The 14,644-nt window shown below is 39.8% G+C and overlaps 1 protein-coding gene across 1 annotated transcript in view; it reads left to right on the top strand.

Annotated features, from left to right (window-relative positions):
* WIF1 (WNT inhibitory factor 1) overlaps positions 1-3,606 on the top strand; it is a 96,128-nt gene extending 92,522 nt beyond the window's left edge. The window contains exon 10 of the mRNA XM_055579727.1: positions 2,658-3,606. Within this exon, the coding sequence (XP_055435702.1) occupies positions 2,658-2,779 (122 nt within the window). The 3' untranslated portion in view covers positions 2,780-3,606. The remainder of the gene's footprint in view (positions 1-2,657) is intronic.
* The last annotated feature ends 11,038 nt before the right edge of the window (positions 3,607-14,644 follow it).

Genomic DNA, 14,644 nt, shown 5'->3' with positions numbered 1-14,644 from the left:
AATAATGTACACAAAGTGAACAGATCACTTTCATATCAGGTGTTTTTCTAATGGTCTCCAAAGGGTGATGCATATAGCCCAGTGAGTGTGGAATAATCATCTGGGGGTGCTGAGGGAAAATATTAGTTTGAAGAGATTTAAAAAATATTTTATGTTCTTTTATTACATTTATGTAGAAATTTTATATGTATAGTTATATATCTCAATCTCTAATTCCTACTTTTTGTACATATTTTATAACACACATTGTACTATTCTGATATGTATAAAACCAGTTATGTGTAGCTTTACATGTTTGTTTGTTTTAAAGTATATTGGTGTCTGGCCTACGCTACACTGAGCCATTGAGCTGAGTCTTTTTTTCACCATTGCCTTGGCTGGATGGTAGGTTGAATTGGCTTCAGGTGGACATAGCTTAACAAAAAGTGGATTCCTCTGGAAAATGGCTCCTTTACCCAGGTGGGAATGATGGAATGGTACCAAATGGGGCAGAAGGGGACCTTCCTTCAGGTAAAAGACCTATAGATAATTAACCATTCCAAGAAGGCAAGTGAGAGGCCCTCATGCACGCAGTTTAGATGAGCAGTTCTGACAGGTCTCCCAGCCCCAGTAGCACCCTCACTTGTAGACTTTTCTGCTGAAAGCTTTTGTCATCTCTGCCGCCTTCAGATTCAGCCATGCACTTCAGATTCAGCCATGCATTTCAGATTCAGCCATGCATGTCAAGAAGATGCCTTGGTGCTTGATTAAAACGCAAGCATGTTTTACAGGAGAGGCCCCCCAGCCATTTTGTACAGTGGCTGAGAGAATCAGGCTGAAAGAGTGAGGTTAATTTTGCTTAAAAGGAGATGACAAGGAAGCTGTGAGGCAGAGAGTTCCACTAAGAACAGATTTCCAGTGAGGCGACACATTGGGAGGTCCTAGACACCCAGACATCCTAGTTGGGAGGAGGACACTGGAGACAGACTTCCTGGCTCGGGCTCTGCCTCACCAGGGAGGTTTGGGCTTCATGGGTGGCAGGGTGAGCAGCAGGGTAGGGATTGTTGGCTCATTGTCTTGGCGGGTCCAAGAGCTACTAGCCTACATGCTGACAATTCAAAGAAAAGCATTCAGGAACAAAGCATTCTGTTCTCAGCAGTTACTTAACGGCATGCTTGCATTTAAAAACTACAGGGAACAAATGAAATGCCAAACTTGACTCTAATGCACAGGAAGATGGAGGCAGATTTTTAACTGCTGTCTTAGATCAGTTTTAGGAAATCAGCAGAAGTGAGTCAGTGATCCAGGCATCTTCAGAAGTTTATAAGTAAGAAGAAAAGAAGTCTTGAGTTGTGTAACTGACAGCTCACATTGTATTATTGTGTTATACTCCTCTTACAATGAACTGGAAATGCTATCAGTAGACACCCATCTTGACCAAGGCTCACAAAAGCCCACTGAGAAGGAGTCAGTTCAATTCCTAACCCTTCTCTAATATATGTACTGGTGTACTTTTTTTTTAAACACTTCTCTTTTCCTAAATTCTTTTAGATTGATTCATTTTTTAAAACTTTCTATTTTGTATTGGGGTATAGCCAATTCATAAACAATGTTGTGATAGTTTCAGGTGGATAGCAAAGGGACTCTGCTACACATATAAATGTAGCCATTCTCCCCCAAACTCACCTTCCATCCAGGCTGCCATATAACATTGAGCAGAGTTCCCTGTGTTATGCAGTCCTTGTTGGTTGTCCATTTCAAACATAGCAGTGTGTACATGTTCATCCCAAACTCCCTAGCTATCCCTTCTACCCATCCTTCTCCTTCACCCCCTGCAAGCAGAAGTTCATTCTCTAAGTCTATGAGTCTCTTTCTTTTTTGTAAGTAAATTTGTTTGTATCATTTTTTTTAGATTCCACATATAAGGGATCTCATACAATAATTCTCCTTCTCTGTCTGACTTATGGAAGTCCTTAATTATTATAAAATTCATATTTTGTGTAAATGCAATAGCCATGCCTAATCATGTGATCTTTATGAAGAATGGGAGTTGTTATTATTGAACTGCTGCTGCTGCTACTGCTAAGTCACTTCAGTCGTGTCTGACTCTGTGCCACCCCATAGATGGCAGCCCACCAGGCTCCCCTGTCCTTAGGATTCTCCAGGCAAGAACACTGGAGTGGGTTGCCATTTCCTTCTCCGATGTGTGAAAGTGAAGTCGCTCAGTCGTGTCCGACTCTTCGTGACCCCATGGACTGCAGTTCAATAATAATGGAGGTTGGTTTTGCAAGGCAATGAAAGGATCAATGACAACATTCTCTGCAGAAGCACTCCTGCAATGAGACCTCAGTGCTCGATCCTTACGAGCCTTTGGATGGAGAACATCCTTCCATTCAATAACATTCATCCCAAGTTTGCTTCAAGCGTGGCATGACCAAAATATATAGTGAATCAGAGATTCAATGGAAGCCAGATTTGATGGAGTTAGTAAAATGAATTTCTTTTAAAAGAGATCTTGAACCTGTAACATCTCATCATTCAGGTAGCTTTTTGTGGTCACTGTGGTCTTTCACTCTGGGTTGGAAAGGGAAAATGGATTTAATTTGAATGGTGAATAATGAATCTGAAGAGCTTGTTTTTGTAGTTTCTTTTCTTTTAAGCTGTGAATAATTTTGCAGGGTATGGAGCCAGCCTCCTGCATGCCCTGAGGCCAGCAGGCGCCCAGCTCAGGCAGCACACGCCTTCAGTTAAAAAGGCCGAGGAGCGGCAGGACCCACCTGAATCCAATTACATCTGGTGAACTCCGACATCTGAAACATTTTAAGTTACACCAAGTTCATAGCCTTTGTTAACCTTTCATGTGTTGAATGTTCAAGTAATGTTTAGTACAGTTAAGAATACTGGCCTGAATTTTATTAGCTTCATTATAAATCACTGAGCTGATATTTACTCTTCCTTTTAAGTTTTCTAAGTACAGCTGTAGCATGATGGTATCGATTTTCTTGTTTCGGTGCTTTGGGACCAACTTTATGTTATGTCAGTTGTTCAGGTTAAATTTTTGTCTTTTCAGTGTGTACTTGGCAGATAATTTCCAAAAGTGCAATGCATTCACGGTATTGAGAGGCTGGGCAACATTAGAGAAGATAAATGGAACAAAAATGCATAAATCACAAGGGTTTGGATGAAGCAGTTAACAGTGCTGAAGTCTTAGCATTTCAACTTATTTTGTCATGTATTTAGACACTTGTCACATTTTTTAAATTCCCCTTAAACTCATAATACATTTTACCTTACCATGACCTTACCATGATTCCAGAGAATTCAGTATTAAAAAAGAGATAGAAAGAAATAACATTGTGGTAGTGACATTTAATGATATAATATATTGTAAACAATAAAATAGGGAATATATGTATGAACTGTTGGCATTGGCTTGAAGCAATATAATATATTGTAAACAAAACACAGCTCTTACATAAACATTTTATACTGTTTGTATAAAATAAAGATGCTGCTTTAGTTTTCTGAGTGTGGTATAGAATGGTCTTTGCATGTGCTAGTTTATGGAAATAAAGTTGGTTGCAATTGAATAGAAGTTAAAACTTTGCAATATCATAAAAAAGAGAAGATATTCTTTCCCTGACTCTGGACTAGCTCTCCAGCCTCATCTTTCCCTCCCAGTTCTGTCTCTGCTTCAGCCAGGCCACACTACACTCTGTTGTCAGAGCCTGCAACACTCCTATTTATGTCAGCTCCCAGCTTGTCATTTCTTTCAAGAAATCTTCTCTAACTAGACTATGTTAAATATCCCATTAGTGAAGACTTTCTAATGGTGTGAAAATATTACAAATGAAAGTGTTACCAACTGGGAATGTAAATGATGCAGCCACTATGGAAAACCATATGGAGATTCTTTAAAAAACTAAAAGAGAGTTACCATATGATCCCCCAATCCCACTCCTGGGCACATATCTGGAGAAAACTATAATTCAAAAAGATATATGCATTTTAGCATTCATAGCAGCGCTATTTATAATACCTAAGGCATGGAGACAACCTAAATGTCCATCAACAGATGAAAGGATAACGAAGATGTGGGATACACAGTGGAATACTAGCCATAAAAGGAATGAGGTAATGCTATTTGCAGCTACATGGATAGACCTAGAGATCATTATACTGAGTGAAGTAAATCAAAGATAAACAATGATATTTCTTATATGGAGAATCTAAAACAAATGGTACAAATGAACTTATTTACAAAATAGAAATATAGTCAGAGATGTAGAAAATTAACTTATGGTAACAAAGGGGGAAATATGGGGAAGGATAAACTGGGAGATTGAGATAGACATATACACACTATTTTATATATAAAATAGATAACTAATAGAAACCTACTGTACAGTCCAGGGAACTCTACTCAGCACTCTATAATGATCTATATGGAAAAAGAACTGGAAAAAAAGTGTATGTATGTGTGTCGCTGGGTTGCTTTGCTGTGCAGTGGAAACTGGCACGACATTGAAAATCAACTGTACTCCAATAAAAATTAATTTAAAAAGTAACCAACAAGGACCTACCGTATAGCCCAGGAACACTGCTCAATATTTTGTGATAACCTAAATGGGAAAACAGTTTGAAAAAGAATAGATACATGTATATGCATAACTGAATCGCTCTATGGTACACCTGAAACCAACACAACATTATTAATCAACTATGCTCCAACATAAAATAAAAATTTAAACAAGGAACGTGTGGTATGCAATGGAATATTACTCAGCCATAAAAAGAGTGAAACAATGCCATTTGCAGCAACATGGATGGACCTGGAGATTATCATACCATATGAAGTCAGAGAAGACAAATACCATACTATATCACTCATGTGGACTCTAAAGTATGATACAAATGAACTTATTTACAAAACAGAAACTGACTCACAGACATAACAAATTTGTTTGCCAAAGGGGAAAAGTGGTGGAGGAGTGATAAATTAGGAGTTTGAGATTAGCAGATACACACTACCATATATTAAACAGATAAACAATGGTCGTACTATATAACACAGGGAACCAAATTCAATATCCTGTAATAAACTATCCAAAAATAGTTTGAAAAAGAATATATATATATAAACTGAATCATTTTGCTATATATCAGAAACTACCATACATTGTAATTCAACCATACTTCATTTTTTTAAGTGCTGCCATTTATTAAGAACATATTGGTTCCCAAGAATATGAAATGTGTTATCTTACAATCCTATGAGGCAGGTATCATTATGCAATTTTGCATAGAAGAAAACCAAATCATGGAGACAAGAAGTGATTTACCCAAGACTACACATAATAGGGATGGGCTTGAATTCATGCCACTTGCCTCTGAAGCCCTAATACTGTGCTCTTCTCATTTTCTCAGCAAATACAGCAGAACACAAAACTCTACAAATCCTAGGTAGCAACTTTTCAACCTATTATTCGCCTCATTCTCCCAATGGGATGTGGACCTTATTTTATAGATAAAGTTCACAAGCCTTCTTACACTGGACAGTGACATAATCAGTTGTGTGATTTAGGGAAGTGACATGTGTTAGGGGAAGAGATGAAGGGAGAGGCTGCAAGCAGAGTGATCACATCCTGTGGAGGTGATTGACCTCAGTGATTGACAGCAGTCTTTCTCCTCCAACTAGCCAGAGCCCAGTGTCAGCCTATGCTCACAAAGACTTGGCAAAGCAGACCAGGATCCAGGAAATCCTAATATAAGAACTGGCTTATTTATTAAAGACTTCTAAATAAAAGTCCAGATGCACGATTAGGAGTATCTAAGAGGCAGCAGAAAGTTAATTTTGGGAATAGGATAATAATAATAATAATAGTTGACACTTACATAGTGCTTAGTTTATTCCAAACACTTTACTTGTATTAACTCACAATGAATAATAGAATTGCAAGGAAGCTGGACTGAAGGCGTGGTGACAAACTGCAGTAGTCTAGGTTAGTCATCTCCAAACCATTTTGACTGCACACTCCAGCAGAAATTTTTGAGTTCATAGTCCTACGCGTGTGTGCATGCTAAGTCACTTCATATGTATCCGACTCTTTGTGACCCTATGAATCATAGCCCACCAGGTTCTTCTGTTCATGGAATTCTCCAGGCAAGAATATTGCAGTGGGTTGCCATGCCCTCCTCTGAACACACATCTCAAGTCTCCTGCAGGAGATTCTTTATCCTAGACAGGGGGGTTCTTTATCACTAGTGCCGTCTGGGAAGGCCCTCATAGTCCTATATATGACTATTATTTATTTACATGTATAACTGTACCACTGTGTACATTATAAAAGCCAGAAATGTTAAAAGGAAGAGGTAAACCCTACATTGTTGGTGGAAATGTAAGCTGGAGGTTTACATTTTGGTATGGAGGTTTCTCAGAAAACTAAAAATAGAATTTCCATATGATCCAGAAATCCCATTCCTGGACATATTATCTGGAAAAAACTATAATTCAAAAAGATTCATACATCCTTCAAGAGAAATCTATTGCTTAAGAAGGTGTTTTATAAACAAATAGAAGAACTCTATTTCACAATTTTAAAACCTTGGGAGAAATAGCTCTTAGAAGAATTAAACATTTAAAACTTGTTCTGAAGCACTTTTACCTTTCTCTCCCAGAGTCTAACATATGAAAGGATCATTTGTTTTGGTCAGAAATATATTTCACGTTCATAGCAGCACTATTCACAATAGCCAAGACATGGAAAAAACCTAAATGTCCATCAACAGATGAATGGATAAAGAAGATATGGTACATATATATAGTGGGATACTATTCAGCCATAAAAAAGAACAAAATAATGCCATTTACAGCAAGATGGATGAAACCAGAGATTATCATACTAAATGAAGTAGGTCAGAAAGAGAAAGACAAATACCATATGATATCACTTATATGTGGAATCTAAAATATGACAAAAATAAGCCCAACTATGGTGGCTCAGACAGTAAAGAATCTGCCTGAAATGCGGGAGACCTGGATTTGATCCCTGGGTTGGGAAGATCCCCTGGAGGAGGGCATGGCAACCCATTCCAGTATTCATGCCTGGAGAATCCCCATGGACAGAGGAGCCTGGCAGGCTGCAGTCCATGGGGTCACAAAGAGTCAGAGGCTACATACGGTCCATGGGGTCTCAAAGAGTCAGATACCGCTAAGTAACTAAGCACAGCACAAACCTAACTATGAAACAGAAACAGAATCACGGACATAGAGAACAAACTTGTGGTTGCCAGGGAGAAGGGAATTGGGGGAGAGATGGAATGGGAGATTGGGATTAGCAGATGTAAACTTTTATATATAGAATGAATGAACAACAGGGTCCTACTGTAATGCACAGGAAACTATATCCAATATCCTGTGATAAACCATAATGGGAAAGAATATTTTTTAAAAAATGGGGAACACATGTATACCTGTGGCGGATTCATTTTGATATTTGGCAAAACTAATACAGTTATGTAAAGTTTAAAAATAAAATAAAATTAAAAAAAAATAACTAAAAAAAAAAAAAGAATGCTTGTATGTGTGTGTGTGTGTATATATATATACACACACACATATGTATGTGTGTGCAGAACTGAATCACTTTGTAATATAGCAGTAATTAACACAACACTATAGTCCCTGTACTTCCCCCGTGGCTGAGCTTCTCCAGTGGCTCAGACGGTCAAGAATCTGCCTACTAATGCAGGAGACCCGGGTTCAATCCCTGGGTCAGGAAGAGTCCCCTGGAGAAGGGCATTCAACCCACTCCAGTATTCTTGCCTGGAGAATCCCATGGACAGAGGAACCTAGCAGGCTACAGTCCATGGGGTCACAGAGTCAGATACAACTGAGCGACTAGCACGCACACAAACATATTTCAATAAAAATAAATTTTAAAAAAGGAACAGGTAAAAATATATGTACCATCTCTAATATATTATTTCCTTCACTTACCCTCAAAGGTAACTTTACATACACCTGGCGTACACATACGCCCCCATAGGAGACTTCAGGTAAAGGGAAGAGATAATAGGATCTGAAATGGCTTTAGCATCAGAGAGGAGAGCTTAGACTCAAAAGAAACATCAAATCTAATCAGAGGACTAGATGACTGATTGGATGCAAGGGTTAAGAAAAGAAAGGAACCTGGACAGTGATGCTAATGAGTAAGGAGGAACAAGAGTGAGCAGAGATGTGCCTTTCCAGAGATGCTGAGTTTGGTTTTGAAGATGAGTTTAATGTACCTTTAGGGCATCTTGGTGGAATTGTCTGCTAAGGCATTTGGAAATACAGCTAGGAGCTTAGGCCCAAAAATTGGCCACCTCATGCGAAGAGTTAACTCTTTGGAAGAGACTCTGATGCTGGGAGGAATTGGGGGCAGGAGGAGAAGGGGACGACAGAGGATGAGAAGGCTGGATGGCATCACCGACTCGATGGACGTGAGTCTGAGTGAACTCCAGGAGTTGGTGATGGACAGGGAGGCCTGGAGTCCTGCGATTCATGGGGTCGCAAAGAGTCGGACACGACTGAGTGACTGAACTGAACTGAACTGAACTGAGTCATATTATAAATGAAGGATACTCATTATATATTGAAATACTTTTAATAACAATATACATAATAGCTTTATTTGGTGAGGTGCAATGTGACTAACTTGTGTTTTATTGTGTTTTTAGATTCTACATACAGTTAACATACTTTGCTGCTTACTTATGTATGTTTATTTATATAACAATGTGCCCTTTACTATTGGGCAAATTGATTGAGCCACTCCTCCCTTTTACCCTCCACCATATGCATTATGAATTTTCATCTGAATTATATACCCTTTGGTCACTGTCAATTCATGTAGAATCACAACAGTGGAGGTCAGCTCTTTTGTTGTTACTCTTATGATGTTACCACAGAGAGGAGGAGGCAGAGGAAAAAGACAATGAAGGAGGAAGAGGAAGGTGTAAAGAACTTGCCTACCAATGCAGGAGACCTAAGAGACATGGGTTCAATCCCTGGGTTGGGAAGATCTGCTGGAGGAGGGCACAGAAATACACTCCAGTAGTTTTGCCTGGAAAATCCCAAGGACAAAGGAGCTCGGCAACTACGAAATATAGGGTTTTCAAAGAATCGGACACAACTGAAGTGTCCTCAGTTCAGTTCAGTTGCTCAGTCGTGTCTGACACTTTGTGACCCATGAGTCGCAGCACGCCAGGCCTCCCTGTCCATTACTAACTCCTGGAGTTCACTCAAACTCATGTCCATCAAGTCGGTGATGCCATCCAGCCATCTCATCCTCTGTCGTCCCCTTCTCCTCCTGCCCCCAATCCCTCCCAGCATCAGGGTCTTTTCCAATGAGTCAACTCTTCGCATGAGGTGGCCAAAGTACTGGAGTTTCAGCTTTAGCATCAGTCCTTCCAATGAACACCCAGGACTGATCTCCTTCAGAATGGACTGGTTGGATCTCCTTGCAGTCCAAGGGACTCTCAAGAGTCTTCTCCAACACCACAGTTCAAAAGCATCAATTCTTTGGTTCTCAGCTTTCTTCACAGTCCAACTCTCACATCCATACATAACCACTGGAAAAACCATAGCCTTGACTAGACAGACCTTTGTTGGCAAAGTAATATCTCTGCTTTTTCATATGCTATCTAGGTTGGTCATAACTTTCCTTCCAAGGAGTAAGTGTCTTTTAATTTCATGGCTGCAATCACCATCTGCAGTGATTTTAGAGCCCAGAAAAATAAAGTTGGGCACTGTTTCCACTCTTTCCCCATCTATTTCCCATGAAGTGATGGGACCAGATGCCATGATCTTCATTTTCTGAATGTTGAGCTTTAAGCCAACTTTTTCACTTTCCACTTTCACTTTCATCAAGAGGCTTTTGAGTTCCTCTTCACTTTCTGCCATAAGGGTGGTGTCATCTGCACATCTGAGGTTATTGATATTTCTCCAGGCAATCTTGAATCCAGCTTGTGCTTCTTTCAGCCCAGCGTTTCTCATAATGTACTCGGCATAGAAGTTAAATAAGCAGGGTGACCATATACAGCCTTGACGGACTCCTTTTCCTATTTGGAACCAGTCTGTTGTTCCACGTCCAGTTCTAACTGCTGCTTCCTGACCTGCATATAGGTTTCTCAAGAGGCAGGTCAGGTGGTCTGGTATTCCCATCTCTTTCAGAATTTTCCACATTTTATTGTGATCCACACAGTCAAAGGCTTTGGCATACTCAATAAAGCAGAAATAGATGTTTTTCTGGAACTCTTGCTTTTTCCATCATCCAGCGGATGTTGGCAATTTGATCTCTGGTTCCTCTGCCTTTTCTAAAACCAGCTTGAACATCTGGAAGTTCACAGTTCATGTACTGCTGAAGCCTGGCTTGGAAAATTTTGAGCATTCTTTTACTAGTGTGTGAGATGAGTGCAATTGTGCGGTAGTTTGAGCATTCTTTGGCATTGCCTTTCTTTGGGATTGGAATGAAAACTGACCTTTTCCAGTCCTGTGGCCACTGCTGAGTTTTCCAAATTTCCTGGCATATTGAGTGCGGTTCTTTCACAGCATCATCTTTCAGGATTTGAAATAGCTCAACTGGAATTCCATCACCTCCACTAGCTTTGTTTGTAGTGATGCTTTCTAAGGCCCACTTGACTTCACATTCCAGGATGTCTGGCTCTAGGTGAGTAATCACACCATCATGATTATCTGGGTCGTGAAGATCTTTTTTGTACAGTTCTCCTGTGTATTCTTGTCACCTCCTCTTAATATCTTCTGCTTCTGTTAGGTCCATACCATTTCTGTCCTTTATCGAGCCCATCTTTGCATGAAATGTGCCCTTGGTATCTCTAATTTTTTTGAAGAGATCTCTAGTGTTTCCCATTCTGTTGTCTTCCTCTATTTCTTCACCTTGATCGCTGAGGAAGGCTTTCTTATCTCTTCTTGCTATTCTTTGGAAGTCTGCATTCAGATGCTTATATCTTTCCTTTTCTCCTTTGCTTTTCACTTCTTTTCTTTTCACAGCTATTTGTAAGGCCTCCCCAGACAGCCATTTTGCTTTTTTGCATTTCTTTTCCATGGGGATGGTCTTGATCCCTGTCTCCTGTACAATGTCATGAACCTCGATCCATAGTTCATCAGGTACTCTGTCTATCAGATCTAGTCCCTTAAATCTATTTCTCACTTCCACTGTATAATCATAAGGAATTTGATTTAGGTCATACCTGAATGGTCTAATGGTTTTCCCTACTTTCTTCAATTTAAGTCTGAGTTTGGCAATAAGGAGTTCATGATCTTAGCCACAGTCAGCTCCCAGTCTTGTTTTTGCTGACTGTATAGAGCTTCTCCATCTTTGGCTGCAAAGAATATAATCAATCTGATTTCGGTTTTGACCATCTGGTGATGTCCATGTATAGAGTCTTCTCTTGTGTTGTCGGAAGAGGGTATTTGCTATGACCAGTGTATTCTCTTGGCAAAACTCTATTAGCCTTTGCCCTGTTTCATTCTGTACTCCAAGGCCAAATTTGCCTGTTACTCCAGGTGTTTCTTGACTTCCTACTTTTGCATTCCAGTCCCCTATAATGAAAAGGACATCTTTTGGCGTGTTAGTTCTAAAAGGTCTTGTAGGTCTTCATAGAACCAATCAGCTTCTTCAGTGTTACTTAGCATGCATGAAAATAATAATTTAAAAGCTGAAGTAGGATTGAGTGAAGGCAGTCTGAGAAGATGTACACCATTTTGTAAGATAAAATAATTAGGAGAAATGAGGCAAAAGGAAATAAAAAAGTTAGACAATAAAATGGACCCAGGGATGAGCTTAGGACAGAGGTATACAGGGACTTTTCATACTTGAGAGAGGTGGACCATATACTTGGCTCTAAGCTCTGCTCCAGGACCTCAAAGAAGAAACCATTATTGGTAATGATGCCCAAAGATCATAAATGCAAAAATGAACTAGTTGCTCAGGGGAAGTTAAACTATGTAAGGAATTCACATTAGCACTAGATCAAGATGTGTAGGTGTGTGGTAAAGCTACTTTTTGGCATACCTTCAAGCTGATAGTCTTTAAATTTTCCACATTTATTTACACAGGAGCTGCATGTATGACAGGTTTTTAAATAAGGGTTGCTGACAGGGTTCAGCTTCTCATCCAATATCCCAGGCAATTTGTCTCTGACTGTAGAATTCTGTGCCCCACCCAGCAGACAAAAGCTCTCTAGTTAAGTCCAGCCACACTACTCAGAGGGGAGTTTATTGAGCATACTGTTACTTGATCACACCCCTTGAAATTCTTAACACCTCTGCAAGTGGCTTGACAAAAGTATTTCCTCTGACCATATACAGTACACCTCCTAAAAAGTTTTATCAGATGTTTTTCTATTTTGAAGTAGAGTTGATTTACAATGTTGTTGCCAATCTCTGCTATACAGCAAAGTGATTCAGTTAAAAATGTATAGCTATACATTCTTTTTACAGATTCTTTTCCATTATGGTTTTTACAAATTCTTTTCCATTTATCACAGGATATTCAATATAGAGTGAAAGAGGAGAGTGAAAAAGTTGGCTTAAAGCTCGACATTCAGAAAATGAAGATCATGGCATCTGGTCCCATCACTTCTTGGGAAATAGATGGGGAAACAGTGGAAACAGTGTCAGACTTTATTTCTTGGGGCTCCAAAATCACTGCAGATGGTGATTGCAGCCATGAAATTAAAAGATGCTTACTCCTTGTAAGGAAAGTTATGACCAACCTAGATAGCATATTCAAAAGCAGAGACATTACTTTGCCAACAAAGGTCTGTCTAGTCAAGGCTATGGCTTTTCCAGTGGTCATGTATGGATGTGAAAGTTGGACTGTGAAGAAAGCTGAGCACCGAAGAACTGATGCTTTTGAACTGTGGTGTTGGAGAAGACTCTTGAGAGTCCCTTGGACTGCAAGGAGATCCAATCAGTCCATCCTAAAGGAGATCAGTCCTGGGTATTCTTTGGAAGGACTGATGCTACAGCTGAAACTCCAGTACTTTGGCCACCTCATGTGAAGAGCTGACTCATTGGAAAAGACCCTGATGCTGGGAGGGATTGGGGGCAGGAGGAGAAGGGGACGACAGAGGATGAGAAGGCTGGATGGCATCACCGACTCTATGGACACGAGTTTGAGTGAACTCCGAGAGTTGGTGATGGACAGGGAGGCCTGGTGTGCTGCGATTCATGGGGTCGCAAAGAGTCGGACATGACTGAGCGACTGAACTGAACTGAACTGATTCAATATAGTTCCCTGTGCTATACATTAGGGCCTCGTTGTTTTATCCATTCTAAATGTAATAGTTTGCAACTACCAACCCCAAGGGCTTCCCTGGTGGCTCAGATGGTAAAGAATCTGCCTGCAATGCAGGAGACCTGGGTTCCATCCCTGGGTTGAGAAGATCTCTGGAGGTGGGGGAGCAAGGCACCCACCCCAGTATTCTTGCCTGGAGAATCCTTATGGACAGAGGAACCTGGTGGGCTACAGTCCTTGGGGTCACAAAGAGTCAGACATGACTGAGCAACTAAGCACCAACCCCAGACTCCCAGTCCACTCCTCTCCCTCCTCCCGCCCCACCCCCCCAGCAACCACAAGTCTGTGCTCTATGTCTGTGAGTTTGTTTTTGTTTGTAGATATGTGGTACCTCTATTTGATGAAATACTACTCCGTCATAAAAAAGAATGAAATAGTGCCATTTGCAGCAACATGTATGCAACTAGAGATTATCATACTAAGTAAGTCAGAAAGAGAAAGACAAGTATCATAAGAAGTCACTTATATGTGGAATGTAAAATAAGACACATATTAACTAGATTTTTTTCTCTCATTGCATGTCCAGTGTGCCTAATGACACAGTCTGAGATGCTAGCATAGCCCTACATGGGCCTGCACTTATACCAACTCCAACTGAGAGCAGAGAGCTATGTCTCCTATGGGTTCTCCTAAGAGATCAGAATGTGATGTAATACACAACGCTCTCAGTCATATCAACAGAGTAACAATAGATAGGATTGTTTCTTTCCATATTCTTCAAGAAGGGGCAAATCATCACAATAAAGTATAGTTTAATGAAAACTTTTCTACCAAAGTAGTAAAGAGGAAAGGGCTATCGCCAGGTGAGCAATTTTTAAATTGGGTAAATGAGAAACTGGCCGTTTCAGAAGAATTTCCTGAGGCAATGAAAAAGAAAAGGAAGGAAAACAAATGACTACCCAAAGACAGGAGTTTCATCATCATAATTTTGGCAGTTTATGCAAGTGGTACAAATATAAAAGTTTAATAAGCATATTGAATAAATGTCCTCCATATGGCTCAAGATAAAAAAAATAGAAACCATATACAAGAAATGATATCATAAAGTATTCAGGTATTCAGCAAGATTTTTAAATATTCTAATGTAAACTTAAAATGTAAATTGATTTAGCACCTGTTTACTGGTTTATCTTAAGAATATCAAAATTACAAATGGAAAATAATCTGTATTAAGCATCAGCATCACAGGATTGTTTCTTGGTAACACGTTTCTCTTCCTAATGGTGTTTGGCTTGAATGACTATTGAAATTATCTGGCATGTATCAAAAATCCAAACCAAGAAGAGCTACCCTGAAATGAC

This window comes from Bubalus kerabau, chromosome 1 (genome assembly GCF_029407905.1).
Source record: "Bubalus kerabau isolate K-KA32 ecotype Philippines breed swamp buffalo chromosome 1, PCC_UOA_SB_1v2, whole genome shotgun sequence".
Classification (NCBI taxonomy): Eukaryota; Metazoa; Chordata; class Mammalia; order Artiodactyla; family Bovidae; genus Bubalus; species Bubalus kerabau.
This window is presented reverse-complemented; position numbering and strand designations above follow the sequence as displayed.